We start from the raw sequence: 16,207 nt of genomic DNA on the forward strand, positions 1-16,207 counted from the left end.
TGATTAAATTAGTGAAAGTTTAAACAATCTGTTGATCAATAAATGTTAAAAAAATATGATAAAAAGTCATAACATTATTAGATAATATATTTCAGACAATTGTTAATTAAAGAAAACAATAATAATAATAATAATCGATATATGAATAATTATATGAATGTTATTAACAACTTTTTACAATAATAATTATTGCAAATAGTTTAATAATATTGTAAATAATACATGTTTAGTATTGTATATAAGCTTTATATAACACTAACAATATTTGTTAATATGGGTTTGACTAAGTATTTGAAATATATTTTCTCTCAAAATTTTTTATATACAGTACAATACTGTATACCAGTATATCATATACATATAAATTACATACATATTGTATATACTGTATATTTATTGTATATGTATATATATAAGTATAAATCAAATCAAAACAGTATCAAACACTAAATGATTATTGAATAAAATATTTATTTAAATGTTTTATAGTTAGTGGACATCACTGAAAAAGTTTGTTCAATTTTGTTGAACATATTGAATATGAGTTAAAATATTGTTTATAAATTAGTGTAAGGATATGACTTTGTCTCATATGAGATAATATGTATTAATGAATCAGATCTAATAATATATAAGTCCAGTGCCGGCATTACATCATCCACTGTCTAACGAACTTCTCTTTTGTATTTAATGTCATATAACTTATCAAAAGTTGGGTATCAGATATTTTTGGCAATCAATCAAATTAAAATAAATTATAACTTAATAATAAGTAAATAAAAGTGTAGAATAATTTTGTGATCAAACAATATAAACTCAACATATATAACTAAATATTAGTATTAGTATTTTAATTGTCATTTAAAATAAAATATTAATCCATTTAATTAAAGTAAAGTAAAATCATAGTTGTATATGAATAAAATTTTACAAAGTCATAACTATAATTAGATTATATTATTGTTATATTTATGGATCCCATACCTATATAATATATCTAACAACTTATAGTTGTAGAATTGTATTTTCCCAGAATTATAAAATTCTATCGAAATTTTCTTATGAAAGTTGCTAAAAATGTTTATTTGTCAATCACTACTAATAATGTAATTATAGAATCTATAATATATATGATACGTTTAATCATAATATATATATACAACTTTGATATATTGAAATCAATACAGCAATTAATTTAATTGTATTCATAAATTTCTAAAATAAGGTCACAATCTTTATAAAAAAAATTGTTTTCTAAATAAAAATAAAAATATATCTAAAGTTTATAACTTAGCTTATGTTATACATTTTTGCTAAACAAAGTAGTTTTGTTAAATTTTTAATTGTTAAATATATTTGATTAAATTGATTATATTATACAAATAGATTTATGCAATTAATATAAAAATTATTTAAAATGAAGGACACAATTATGATAATCCTTGAATAAGTTTGTGAACCTTTGCATAATTCAAGGATTTATAGCTTTTTGTTTTAGTTAATAATAAATATTTTGTAATATTAATTATAGTATATAATGATGTGTTAGATAATTAGCTTAATTATTTTTATAAATTATTCAAAATTTATGAAACTATTTTAAACATTGTATATCATATAATGATAAAAAATGATAGAAAATAAGTTATCGATGTCATCAATAATTTAATAATATAAGTATAAAGAGTACATAATTATAATAATTCGTGTCTTAAATATCTGTATATTATATGATTAATACTATTGTTTTCATGATTTTAAATATTTTATTAGATATATAATTATTTTTATGTGATTTTATATTTTAGTTTATAAGCAGAGTTGCTAATGGTTTTCGATCTCAGGGGGTATAGGAGGGGGTAAAATGGAAAGAATCTCCAACAACTTTGGTAGTAAAGAGTGGGTAAAAAATTTTATTATATCTTTTTTACCAAATTTAAGTAAATTCCTAATAAATTATTCATAAATTCTCTTAAAAAAGGAAAATATTCCCAACAATTCCTTAATACTCTCAAAATATATTCTCAAACTAATAATATTTATTTTTGGAAAAGTTTAGAAAAAATGAAGTTTTGCATAAAAATATAAACAAGCTAAAACAACTATTATAATTACTGGTGTTTACTTTTTAATTAAATAATTAATTAAAAATATAATAAATATTTAGTTCAAAAAATTACAATGTTTGTAAATTTGTAAAAAAACAATTAAAAAGTTTGCAATGTTAAAAAATATTTGTAAATATGTAGACGGTTTAACATTTTTGAAATTATATAGAACTTATATATTATCTATTTTAAAATATTGTAATCTATGTCTTATTTATAACACTCCATAAATTGAAAAATTTGAAAAAATCCAAATAAGTTACAAAATATATATGCATTTTACTGTAAAAATTTAATTAAAATTATTATGAAAGACTAAACATTTTAAATATCAATTCATTAGGAAAGCGAAGAAATATAACTATTTTAAAACTTTTTTTTAAAGTAAAAAATTAATTTATAAATATACCTAAAAATTGGATTAATAGAGTTTTACAACAGTATAAGACATGGAGTTTAATGTTATATTAATGTAAATCGTATTAATAAAGCAGATAAAAATATTTTTTATTATTGTATAAAAACATTTAATAATTTATCAAAATATATACATATATGTAATATATATGTAAGAGAAGAATTAAATTATAATCATTTTATTAATCATTTAGAAAATTATTTTTAATTTGTTTTTATATAAATATATTATTTAATGTATCATCTTTATATATATCATTATATATATTATTATATATTAATATTTATGACAAAAAATGTAATTTTCATAACAAGTACATGAATAAAGATTATTATTATTATTATTGTTAAAAAATAATGATATTGTACTGCATTTATTATTATGTCTTAAAAATAAAATAGTAAAATAAGTAATAAAACTAATAAAATTGTCTAAAATAATTGTTAGTTAATCCTAAATAATCAATTCGTGAATATATCTTTATTTAGTATTTCATATTGAACCCTAACTTCACATTTTATTATAAAATTAAAAAAATACTTATATTAAATTGCTTATTGAGTAGTATAAACAATTTTAAATAAACATAATAAAATTTATGCTAAAAATCTGAGTTTTAAACTTATATTGAAATATAAAATATATTTTTTATAACCGGCTAAAAAATAAAATATATTTTCATTATTTTTCTGTATAATTGGAGGAAATTTATTAGGGAACTTTCCTCCCTTGTTTAAATGCCTGAGCTCTACATATGTAATATTTATTTAATAATATCTTGTTTTATATTATTATTAAAGCATATTTATCTTTAATTAATAAATAAACTTATTGTAAATAATGTAATAGTGATGTATTTAATTATTTATTTCAGTATTGAAATAGTTTTTTAATTTATTTATTTTGTATAAATTTTATTTATATTAAAACATAGCATTTATTTTTTTTGTTTAATATTAAATTGATAATTGATAGGTGGGTTCACCAACTTTTAGGCTTTAGGCCGGGGGGAGGGGGGAGGGGGGGTAAGACCCAAAAAATTTCGATCTTAAGGGGTAAGATGACTTACTCCTACCCCTAGAGAAAACCTGTTTATAAGAATCAAATTTTTGTTAGAATATTGAGATTATTTAGATTTAATTTCTTAATTTTGTTTAATTTAAGACAAAAACTAATGCTTTTAATGTATCCGTTAATTATTATTAATACATATCAGTCATACATATCAAACACTGGTTTAGTTTGATATTTTGTATTGTGTATACAAATGTTTATTAAATTAATTTTATATAACCATATTAGGAATTGTTAGAAAAATACGACTTTCCTATTTGTTTCATAAATGTTATTCAAAACTTATTACATAAATGTAAACAAAAAATATAATAATTCACTATTTATTTATTTGTAATTTGAATATTATATATACAAAACTTATTAATATTGTTTTAATATAAAATGCTGTTAACCTATCTTTTCATATCAATAATATTTAAAAATAAGACTAAAGCTAAAAATCTAATATTATTTGTATTTATAATTTAACTTTAAGATTATAAATAATATTTACTGTTATTTACAATTTATTTTAATAATAATATATACGGAATATATATATTTATATATTTTATCAAATAATTTCATTATTTTATTTTTTTATTTATATATAAAATTGACATTTATTAATTTTATAAAATTTATATGCAATATATAATATTATACAATAAATAAATTATGCAATAATTGTATGTTATATAGTTAGGTGCACCATAAACATATTATTAGTAAATATACTGTTAATTAAAAGTAACTGTTATTATTAATATATACAGGTAATTATACAGTATATACAGTATATATTTTTTTATTAATACAGTAGTATAGCATTATTATTGCATATAATTAGTTTCATCATTTTTGCTTTATTTGCCTAATATATAAAAACATTTTGTAAATAAAATATTCACTATTTTTATTATTGTAATGTAGGTCTCGAACAAAGATATCAATCAATCAAATTCATTGACAATTTCTTACATTTTTAATCACTATTTTTTCAAAATTTATAAAATAAAAAAAATTTAAGTAAAGGATTTCGACAAACATTTTACATATGTGTTAAATGAATCATTTATATTATATTTGTTGAAATAATTAAAATAGATTTTAGTAATTCATTAAGTGTTATAGCAATAATTATTATACAATTATCTTCAAACGTTATACAATCAATAAATTTCTATTATAATAAATATTTTCATGTTTATATAAGATTATAAAAAGTTTAGTATAAACAACACTTTCATTAGAAAATAGATCTATTATATTATTATTTAAATTTTTATAAATAATGCTCTATTTAAACAAAATATATTTATATATTTATAATATAAATTTAATTAAAAAATTGTTAATGGTTATATATTCAAAATTAACAATAGCAAAACTATAAACTTTAGATCAATGAAATTAAAGGCGTTTTTAATCAATTATTTATTTTACTTTATAAAGAAACACACACTCACTCACAAACATAGTTTTAGTGATATTATGAAATGATTTTAAATTAATTTATTCAATTTGTAGCAAATTTAATAACAAAATAATATAAAATAGCTGTCATTTCATTTTTATTTTTTATTATTGTTTTGAAATGGTTTGTTAGCATAGTTTTTGTAATAGTTTTTGAATAAAATTATAATCTATTAATATTAAAAATTACTAAAGTTTTTTTATTGCTTATATACAGTATTAATATATAAATTTTACATTACATTTGATATTAGAAAAGAGATACAAATGGTTTTTTACCATACAAATTTGTACAAACAAATAGATAAAATAACATTTAAAAAAAGATTATATTAAATTATTAATTATGTTTTAATAATTCGATAATATTAATTAAAAAATATATAAAAATTTATAAACCAAAATTATTTTTAAAAATTTATATTCATGTTTGTGCTAAACATTCTAGTAATGATAAACACAATTATAACAACTCAAGTTGATATTGCTTTTAATAAAATACTATTTTTAAATAGACAACAAATTATAATGTATAGTTTTAAATATTATATTTAGATCTTTTGCACTATTAAAGATAAGTTTAATTTATTATGATAAACTGCAAACTATTGTAAAGTCAATATTACAGCATATTTTATTGTACAGTATTGTACTCTAATAATGCAGATAAAAATAATTTTATGATATAATTTATTAACTAACAAATTCATATAAAAAAAATACATTTTAAAATGTAAATATACAACAAAAATAATTACTATTTACTCATTATTTAATTACAAGTTTTTAAAATTAATTTGTTATTTATTTGTATTGAAGTTTATAAAACATTTAAACAGTGTTTTAAATTTATGCGATCATTGAAAATGAAATGTTTTGATTAAACTATAAATTTTATAATAATGCTATACTAAAAGCTTTTAGTTAATACTATAGTATAGTAAATAATGCATTATTTAACCTTAATTTTAACACATTTCATTGTATTGTCTAAATCTATATATCAAAAATTTCTATATTAATCCATATATTATTTATAACCTTCACTTTTCTGACCGATCCTAATGTTAAATATATAAAATTGGGTCAAACCATACTTAAGGTGTGTAAAAAAGTGTGATTTAAAAAAAAGTTTAGATGAGTTTTGCTTTAATTGGTAAACTTTGACAACAAATTATTTAATTTACTTAACCTTGAGATACAAATCACTATTGAAAAGCTAAAAATCATTATTTGGTTTTCTTTAAAATAATAATTTTATAGAAAGAAAATCTTTTTTTTATAATTTAATAATAAAGTGATGAGTTATGTATTATGTTTACCATTAAACAAACTGTTTAAGGAAATGCATTATAATAATAATTTACAGTATTATAAAATCAATAGTTAAATTTATATCCAATAATAATAATATAATTTGTTTTTATTTTTTGTCTATTAAGACAAACGTCAGACTTTTACCGGACTTTTGATAATATAAATAAAGATTTGATGGAATTTCTTGTTTTATTGCGTTAATAGTATTTATTGTCTTCAGTGATGAGGAGTATGTCCTTCGGTAAAATCAAAGGTCACTGAGGAGGAGTTGATAGACATTACATTTAACTGTGTATTTAAATCTATAATATTGATTTTTAATACAGTTATCATTATAAGTGTGAATGAATGAGTGAGTGAGTGAGTGAGTGAGTGAGTGAGTGAGTGAGTGAGTGAGTGAGTGAGTGAGTGAGTGAGTGAGTGAGTGAGTGAGTGAGTGAGTGAGTGAGAGAGAAAGAGAGGAGAGAGAGAGAGAGAGAGATCAGGAAAGGGAAAGGTATTACCAATGGTTTTTTAAAAATCGTCATTTGGGTGGATATAACTTTTCATTACAAGAGTTGTTGTGTTGGGCGCGGATTTTGTGGCCTCCAATGTATTCAATTAATTTGATATAAAAAGTCGACTCAAAATTTAAAATTTTAAAAAGTTTTGTTTGAAAACAAATCAAAACATACAAACCATTACCAAAATGAACAAATTCGTGAGTTTTATCAAACTTTTAAATACTTAAAAAACTTATAATAAAAATCTAATTTTTCTTAAATAGTTTGTTATCGCTTTCGCTTTTGCTTTCGTGGCTTCAGTTTCAGCCATTAGTGGTGTTAAGGACTGGGCTGGAAATTATTACGATCTGACTACTGGTCAATACTCGAGCTCATTGACTGGTCGTGTTTATAACACTGCACCCACTGTCGTGGCCTCAGCTCCGTATGTTTCCGCACCGTTGAGCGCTCATTTGGCCACTCCATATGGTGCTCCATTGGTCGCATCATATGCTGCTCCTTTGTCAACTTACGGCGCCTACAGTTACGCTGCTCCCTATCCTTTGGCATATAGTAGCCGACTTCTCCTTAAATAACTTGGAATTGAAATATGTTTAAATGTATTGAAATGTTTATAAATTAAGATCAAATGTTAAATATATTGCTTTTCAATAACTAAGTAAATGTAAATTATTGGTTTACAATAAAAATAATTTGATTATCAAAATATTCTTACTTTATTTTAAGAATTTATATAAATTGTTTAATAACTTAATTAAAATATAATAAATACACTATATTTTAAAAATTTAACAATGAATGATTTATGAGTAAACTTAAGATAGTTATAATATATTAAATTTTTGAGAGAAGTGTTATTAATTAATATACAGTATATTTGTTACCGTAATAATAGTATTGTATATAATAAATATTATATTTATAACTATTTATAGAATTAAATAATAATTTATAAATATAAATCAAATCAAAATATAATAATCGATGGCTAGAATTAACACTTAATTGTAATTTTAAAAATAATGTAAAATGATTTTTGACTAAATGCTAAACAATGTTATACTGCATAAGTAAAGTTAGGTTCAACTCTGCCACCAACTGATACTCTTGTAAAGGGAGAGAACCAGTAAACACTAAAACCTTTGCCAAAAACTGTGGTAAAACTTTTCCACGAGTGTTGTCGATGCCATTTGTTAGTCTCTTTCTTGAGCTGTTCAATACCTGTCTGGTCGTGCCATATGGCCTGTACTTGAACGCCGAACATTATTAATGTGAATATAGCAAACAGTAAGGCCTCAAACACCAAACAAACCAATAGTATTATAGTCCACGGCGCTGGACCCGTACTGGTTGTACCATTTATGGGATCCGTATAAGTTGTGCCACAATCTATATAAAAAATAAATTTAAATAATTATTAGAATGTGAATAAAATAACAAAATAACTAATAAAAACAAATCATAAAAATAAGTTAATACTATAATTGTTAATTAGGGTACTAATTAAATCCATACTTTTCCAATCATTATCAATACATTTGTAAAAATGTGTGACCGCCATAATTAATGCATGACATGATATGATGGCTATATATAACTATTTAAATAAAATATAATCAAAATTTTTAAAATATAAACTATTTTTTTTTACTTACAGTAAATAAAACAAAAAACTTTTGGTTATTTTCACCGACACAATTGTTAACCCATGGACAATGATCTATAATGTATAAATTTAATTTTATATTGTTAAATATATTTAACAATTGATATAAATATTAAACTAAATATATTAAATATATAAATTATTTTAAGCAGACTTATTTGTTTTTAGATATTAAACATAAAAAATAGTTGTATTTAATTTAAATATTATGTACAATAATTTTAGTCAAAATAAGTAAAAATGAATTTTTTTAAAAAGTTAACTTACGGTCCATTTTTCGTATACATCGCTGACAAACACTGCAATGATGTGCTCTCTCGGGTTTAATTGAACAACACTTTTGACATTTATATAATACTTGTCCTTCACTTAACCCCAACTGTTCAATAGCTTCTTTAGTAGCCGTTCCTCTTGGAACAGACCCCTAATAATTGTTAATTATTTTTTAATAATAAAAAATTATTCAACAAAAATAAAGGGTTTGTAAAAAGATATGACATTTTCTAACTGTATATACATAACAGTAGTTTTAATAAGATATAAAAAAGTAAACATTGATTATAATAATTATTGTGTTATTTGAATCATGAGATTAATTTGCAGATAAAGTATTTTTGGCTATAACTTTAAAAGTAATAAATTTAAAATAATACAATTTTTTTGGTACAATGGAATCATGGAACGGATGTTATAGCATTAGCACATTTTGTATATTACGGCTCCGGGATGCGGGGACAGGGATGTTCGATATCTCAAAAACTATAAGGGATTTTGAGATTCTGCAAAATGCATTATATACTAAAAACAAAATCATTTGATACGTGTTTAAGCATTTTTAAAAAAAAATTAATGAAATCGAATAAAAAATATATAAATGTGAAAACTTCAATATTTTGACATGGACTAAAATAAAAGTGCCAAGGTATTTTGTTATGAAATTAGTCAATTATTATTTGTTATTTTATAGACAATAATTAATTTATTTACAATTTTTAATTATGATGTTTAGTTTTTGAGATATTAAAGAAGAACATTTTTACCATTATATAAATTTAGTTATAAATAATAATATAAATAATATATAATGGGAAAAATGTTTTTATTAAATATCGCAAAAACTATTTCACATTTATATAAAAAATTATTAATAAAAATCTTATAATATAAGTATTTATTGTTTTATTAACTTCTTAAACTATCTTAAACTTATATTTAAATTGTAATATGATTAATCTTTTCAACAAATAGGTAATTTTTAATTTTTTAGTTTAATATTTTTTGTTTTAACGTTATTTTAACCTTTTTTACTTATTTTTAATCATTAATTAGATTCATATAAATTTTAAAAATATAAAAACACATACTAAAATAGTTTTAATTAAAATTTTTTAAAAATTTCGGCGCCGAAATTTTAGGATGGGGGTCATTTCTCGTTTTTAAGCGACAATTTTTCCCATTTGGTCAAAAAGTGTGGTAAAATCCCAAAATCTCGATCTTAGGGGGGTATTTTGGCCTTACCCCCTACCCCCCTTACTTAATCCTGATATTATATATACATATATATACTGTACATGTATAAATATTATAATAAAAATATTTAATTCAATCAAAAACAAACTACAAACTATTAATAAAATTTTACTATTACTATATTTACTACCATTAAATTAAACTATTAATGTTTCACAATGTTATAAACTTGTTTACTAAGATTGTTTATCATTAAAATATTACATTTTATAATTTTGGGTATTTTGTCACAAATAATAATAATAATTAACAAATTTATATTTTTTAAATTGATTTTATAATCTCAGTTTAGGCAATTGTTGTATCACATCAAACATAAATACTACAATAATATATACTATAAAGTTATCTACTAATTGGTACTCAACTATTAAATTATACAACAATTATTAAATTAATTAAATGTATACATAATAGTAATGTTTTAATTAAATTATATTATTTTACTCATAAAATATGATTTTGTCGACAATTTTCATCACCGATATTATTGATATAATATAACAGTATATGATATTATATATTATATAAGATTATAATGTATTATAAATAAAGTGATGTAATATATCATATAATAAATAAATCATTGGTTAAACATTAGGTATATATATATATATATATATATAATGTTATTATGAAATAAATGGTAAAAATGAGTGAAATACCGGATCCGTTAACATTGTCCTAATATGAGATGTGAGCGCCAGAAATGCTAACAACTGGAAGATAATAAAGTTGATGGTCTTATAGATGACATTAGTTTCGGGGATTATTATCACTTGTATGACCACATACTCTGCAAATAACAACAACGAGTACGTGAAGAGCGCACAGATCACACCTAAAGACATATTATATATAATATTGTTATTGTCTTTCATAAGTCCATCAATTGATTGGTCACTTACCGCACACGTCTTTGACAAACCAATATCTGCCACCAAAACAACGATTGTGTAAATCTCTCATATCTTCGATGTCTTAATTAAAATGTTAAGACATTTTAGTTAATTATTTCAATTGTTTTATATTTAATAACAATTGACTTAACAATAGTTGTGTTTTAAATGTATCCCTAATTCATGTGTAAAGTACTGTAAATGCTATACAATGTTATAGTTTTGTTGTTATGTTTTTGCCTTATATTGCAATCCAAAAGATGGAGCTTTCATTTGATATGATTTTCAATTATTGTTTTAAATTGTTTTATATTTATAATAATATTTAGTTTATTCATTCAAATTAATTCATATATTAAACAATCATTAAATTCATTGGTTGTTATTATTTACACATTTTTAAAATTCAAAAGTTATTTTAGTTATATATTTTTATATAATTAAATAGACTCGTAATTAAATCATTATTGTATCATTTGAATCAAATGATAATATATAATACTGTATATAAAATACATGTATATTAAAATATAAAAAACTAATTTTTGATAAAATATAATTTTATATAAATTTAAAATAAAAATTAATTTGATTAAAAAATTAAAACAAAAAAAATATTTACTTGTATATTTTAAGTCAATAAATTATATAATGTTAAATGAATGTATATGTTTGAATTGTACTAATAAATACATGTAATGGTGTTTAAGCTATCAAATGTCGCGATTATCAGTAAAAATATATTTCAATCAAATGATTACATTATTATTTTTTAATTTCTAATTAAAATGATTATATTATTGTACAGTATATCATTAATTAAGTATAAATTTATTTATGACAACACATCTATCATATAATACCAAACACATTGTGGCGCTAACTAAAGATTTTAAAACTAGTTTTATATGAAATTTGATATAAATAACTAAATAAACGTATATTAATTAGATTTCTAATTTGGTAATAGTTTTCATATTTAGTAAATAGATATTAACACTTAAATTATATTAATGACTTTGCTGTTGAATTGCTTTAATTTTATTGTTTATCAATCATAATATGTATTTTGATAATAATTTTATTTCAATTAATAATAATAATAAATTTAATTGTAATGAATTTTTTTTATTAGTCTTAAGCACGATATAAAATTATTATTTAGTTTACTTGTTTTTTAAATAGTTTTAAATGCATTTAAATTTAAATTACTTTATTCATTCATTCAATACACTCATTAAAATAAAATTAGTTATTAACTAATAATATAGGAAACCGTTAGATCATTTCATATTTATAAATATATTATTAAGTAATTATATAGTCTATTAATTATAAATATAGATTACAAATGTCTAAATATCAACATTTGAATTTAAACAATATTTTATTTAAGAAAATTTAAAATTATAATTGTTATGTTAATACAATAGATATGAATATGTAAACAATGATGATTGCTATTTAAACAAAAATAAAATTATTTCCGATACACAAAAATATTGATGAATTAAACGAGTCATAAAATTGTTAAAAAGTTATATAACAAACAATTTATTTTAAATTAAATATTCATTAAAAAATTTTAATTCATTGAATTATAAAAAGTAAACATCATTATGAGTATAATTTATAATATTTGTTTAAATATTGTATAATTATTTATTTAACAATATAAATGTAGTGATATATAAATTTATATATAAGTTTCAAATTTTTATTATCAGTAGCACTTATACAAGGAAGCAATTATTAATCTATTTAATTTAATTAAAGGATTTTCTAATTTATTTTTAAATATTCATTTAGATCTAATAATAACATATATCTTTTGTATTGAATTTAAAATTTAAGGTAAATTTGATTTTTCACAAAATAGACAGTTCCTGGAAATTCATAAAATTAATATCTATTATATTATAAAATTATTATAAAAATCGTGTTTAACTATAGCAAAATTTAAAGTACATATTTATTAATAAACTAAAAAACAAATTAATAAATAATTTCAGCAATTGTTTCCAATAATATCATTGACATGTCGTTTTCAAATAAATTTAATCTAATATATAGTATAATATATTTCTTAATATTATGACATAATGTACTTAATATAACATTTAGAAAGCGAAAGATGAATGTCTTATATATATATTTATATACATAATATAAATAAAAAAAATAAATACATTTATAGCAAATAAATTGAATAATAAATATTAAGTTACTATTTTTTAGTCACAGCCAAAGGCATAATTGGGATGTGAGTGAAGTTAGAGTAGAGTCTCTCTGCTGTATAAAAAACATACTGTAGGTACCGGTGCTCTCAAGTGAACGCAATCTCTACGGCCTGGTTTCATAACTGTTAATAACCGGCTGACAATATTATTTAAATTTGTATTTAGGCCAATACTTGCAGTTCAAATACACTATACAATAAACACTAGCATCCAGTCATTGGCATATAAGTTAGGAGTCAAACATTTTATGGTCAGTCACTTCGGATACATCATCTTCACCAATATGAGGGTAAGTCTACCAACAAATAATTTTATATTAAATCTTAATAATTAATCTTCAAAAACATATATCTTATTAGATATTTAAATAATTTTATAAAGTTATTTTGTTTTCATATATTAATTGTGTGCACACAATTAGTTTTGTCAATATATACAAATATTAATAAAATGTTTTTATTTTTTATATACAGTAAATATATCTTTTATAATTATAGAAACTAAGTATAAAGTATATATAATAGTTGATATCTTTGATCATTTTTGATACTTTATAAATATAAATAATCTAGTATTAGCCATATTAAACTACATTTACCATGTACCAATTTTTGTTAAATCTAAAAAAGTAATAAATTTATCGCATTTTCTAGTTTCTTAAAAATTATGTTTTTTAGAGCATTTGTTATAAATTTGAAAAAAGATTACTTTCTATGAGTTCAACGAACATATAATGTATAAATAGGTGAACAATTTCTTATTATAGTAATAACATTAAACTATATCTCAACTATATTACAAATGTTGTCTTAAGCACTGCATATAATTATTAGATAATCGGTGTATAATTAGAAATATTTTTTTTGAAATAATGTAACAAAATATATAACAAAATTATCATTTTATATATATTATATATATTTTGCAGGAATTCCTCTTAATTATATTGTGGATCTGTATAGTTAGTGCCGATGAATATGGAGGCGGAGGCTATGGAGGATATCCCGAAAAGCAAAGACATATTAAGTTAAATTTTGGAATACATGTGCCACCAATTGTACTGAAGATGCCGCGCATGAATATGCCTCAAGTGACCATTAAAGCAAACTTCTTGAAGAAACCATACGCTAAGCCGCTAGAAGTGAATCTTCCGCCGCCACCTCAAATCAGTTTTGGGGAACCAGAAAGTTATAGTAGTTATGGAGGAGGAGGAGGGGGTGGTAGTAGTGGTGGTTATGGTGGAAGTGGTGGTAGTTATGGTAATGATCAATACGGCAGTAAACCTGAAGTCAATTTTCATAAAACAATTAAAGTAGAACAAGGAGAGAGTGGAGGTTATGGAGGACATGGAGAAAGCTATGGCGGAAGTTCTAATTATGGAAGTTATGGACCACCACCACCTCCTGAACTGCCCGGTTATCAGGGATATACTGGCGGTCCTCAACCAGTTGATGCATATGGAAACCCAGTAAAAGGTAAATACTCGGCTCCACCACAATATTCACCACCAAATTCACCACCAAATTATAATCCACCCAACACTCCTGCTAACTATCCTAACCCTCCATCATCGCCATATGGTCCGCCACCACCTGGTTATGGAGCGCCACCACCTGGTTATGGAGCGCCTCCACCTGGCTATGGAGCGCCTCCACCGCCTCATACTTATGAAAAAACCGCCCGAAAAGGACATTTAAAACCAACAGCACCTACTATGGGAACACCAATGGGCCCACCGACACCAATTCGTGATTATGCTAACGAAGCACAAAACACTTTTAGAGGACCGATACCCGCTGATTATAACGCACCCCATATGCCTCCCATGCCATATGCAGATCCCGTTCCATCAACACATAATTCATATCCCACTCCATCAGTACAGTCTAACGAAGGTCTATCTCCTCAAAGTTATCAAACACCACAACATTTAGAACAGGGTTACGAAAATATGTCACAAAATTATTGATTAAATTATTAAATATCTAATTATCATTTTTGATTTTTATTCATCAATTTTTAGTTTCATAATTTTTTTATATTTATATAAAATTAATTTAGTTGTTAATCAATACGAGATTAAATAATACTGTTAAACATGTTTGTCATAAATTAGATTAACTGTAAAAAATTGTTACATAAATAATATTTAAACTTGTTTTTATATTTATTTAATAAAAGTTTACTTATTTAATTTAAATTGTTTTAATAATAAATTTTTAAATAAATCAAATATGAAAACATATTTCTATTACATTTATACACCAATAATTAAATTACAATTAATATTCAGTATAATTTTATTCAAAGTTGTTTTATAAAAAATAATTCGATATTTATTAGATCAAAGAATTTATAACAGAATTTAAATGTTAATAAAGTAATTTTATTAATTTGTTAAAATATGATATATATATAGAATTGTCAATATATAATAATTATATGTATATTATTTATATAAATTTTAATAAAATACTTTAATTTTTATAATGAGTTTCAAAAACTCCTAAATTAAACATTTGTAATAATTTTGAATTTATGTCAATTATATTCAAGATAAGTCAAACAACAATTAATATGTATATATTGTTAAACCATTTTTAATAGCAGATCTTAAATGTACTTATCAATCATAATTGTGTGTTAAATATTAATTGCATTTTAAAACATTTGTTTATATTTAACCAATTTTTATAAAGTTAAATTCAAATACATATATTAATAATTTCAATTAAATTAAACACTTTAAATATTAATATTTTATATAAAAAAAAAACTAAAGTGACAGTATGTGCACAATTTGTTATGCATTTCACTTCGTATATAATAATTAAATTTCCATAAATATCAAAACTTATTGATAAAACAATTAAAAGCAAAACAAATATAATATTAATAATTATTACATCAAATTTTCAGATTTATACAAAATTTTCAAATATTCCTAGTCTTCATTAATATATAATATATATTTTAGAGTTATATTTGCACACA

General features: G+C 21.5%; 3 protein-coding genes across 3 annotated transcripts; 2 read left to right on the forward strand and 1 right to left on the reverse strand.

Moving 5' to 3' along the window:
• The first annotated feature begins 7,021 nt into the window (after positions 1-7,021).
• LOC128962563 (uncharacterized) lies at positions 7,022-7,453 on the forward strand. The gene is made up of 2 exons (XM_054308946.1): positions 7,022-7,075; positions 7,142-7,453. The coding sequence occupies exons 1-2, from the start codon at positions 7,064-7,066 to the stop codon at positions 7,451-7,453; spliced, it is 324 nt and encodes a 107-aa protein (XP_054164921.1). The 5' UTR covers positions 7,022-7,063.
• Positions 7,454-7,866: 413 nt separating this feature from the next.
• LOC128962256 (palmitoyltransferase ZDHHC3-like) lies at positions 7,867-11,194 on the reverse strand. Its single transcript, XM_054308621.1, has 6 exons — positions 10,983-11,194; positions 10,740-10,915; positions 8,812-8,968; positions 8,534-8,598; positions 8,394-8,475; positions 7,867-8,267 (listed from the first exon to the last, which is right to left on the reverse strand). Exons 1-6 carry the CDS (start codon positions 11,041-11,043, stop codon positions 7,936-7,938), a joined length of 873 nt encoding a protein of 290 aa, XP_054164596.1. The 5' UTR covers positions 11,044-11,194; the 3' UTR covers positions 7,867-7,935.
• Positions 11,195-13,496: 2,302 nt separating this feature from the next.
• On the forward strand, positions 13,497-15,182 carry LOC128962424 (heterogeneous nuclear ribonucleoprotein U-like protein 1). Its single transcript, XM_054308798.1, has 2 exons — positions 13,497-13,502; positions 14,142-15,182. Exons 1-2 carry the CDS (start codon positions 13,497-13,499, stop codon positions 15,180-15,182), a joined length of 1,047 nt encoding a protein of 348 aa, XP_054164773.1.
• The last annotated feature ends 1,025 nt before the right edge of the window (positions 15,183-16,207 follow it).

Source organism: Oppia nitens, unplaced genomic scaffold (genome assembly GCF_028296485.1).
Source record: "Oppia nitens isolate AA-2021 unplaced genomic scaffold, nextdenovo-longstitch-racon4-pilon3 scaffold6_pilon_pilon_pilon, whole genome shotgun sequence".
Classification (NCBI taxonomy): domain Eukaryota; kingdom Metazoa; phylum Arthropoda; class Arachnida; order Sarcoptiformes; family Oppiidae; genus Oppia; species Oppia nitens.

What these genes read in the sequence shown, in the direction of transcription:
- LOC128962256 (XM_054308621.1), bottom strand. Translation starts at nt 11,043, where the DNA reads ATGAGAGATTTACACAATCGTTGTTTTGGTGGCAGATATTGGTTTGTC. An exon ending in GGACAATGTTAACGGATCCG is followed by an intron (nt 8,969 to 10,739) that starts GTATTTCACTCA and finishes AACAATTATTAG; the next exon opens with GGGTCTGTTCCAAGAGGAAC. An exon ending in ATGTATACGAAAAATGGACC is followed by an intron (nt 8,599 to 8,811) that starts GTAAGTTAACTT and finishes TATACATTATAG; the next exon opens with ATCATTGTCCATGGGTTAAC.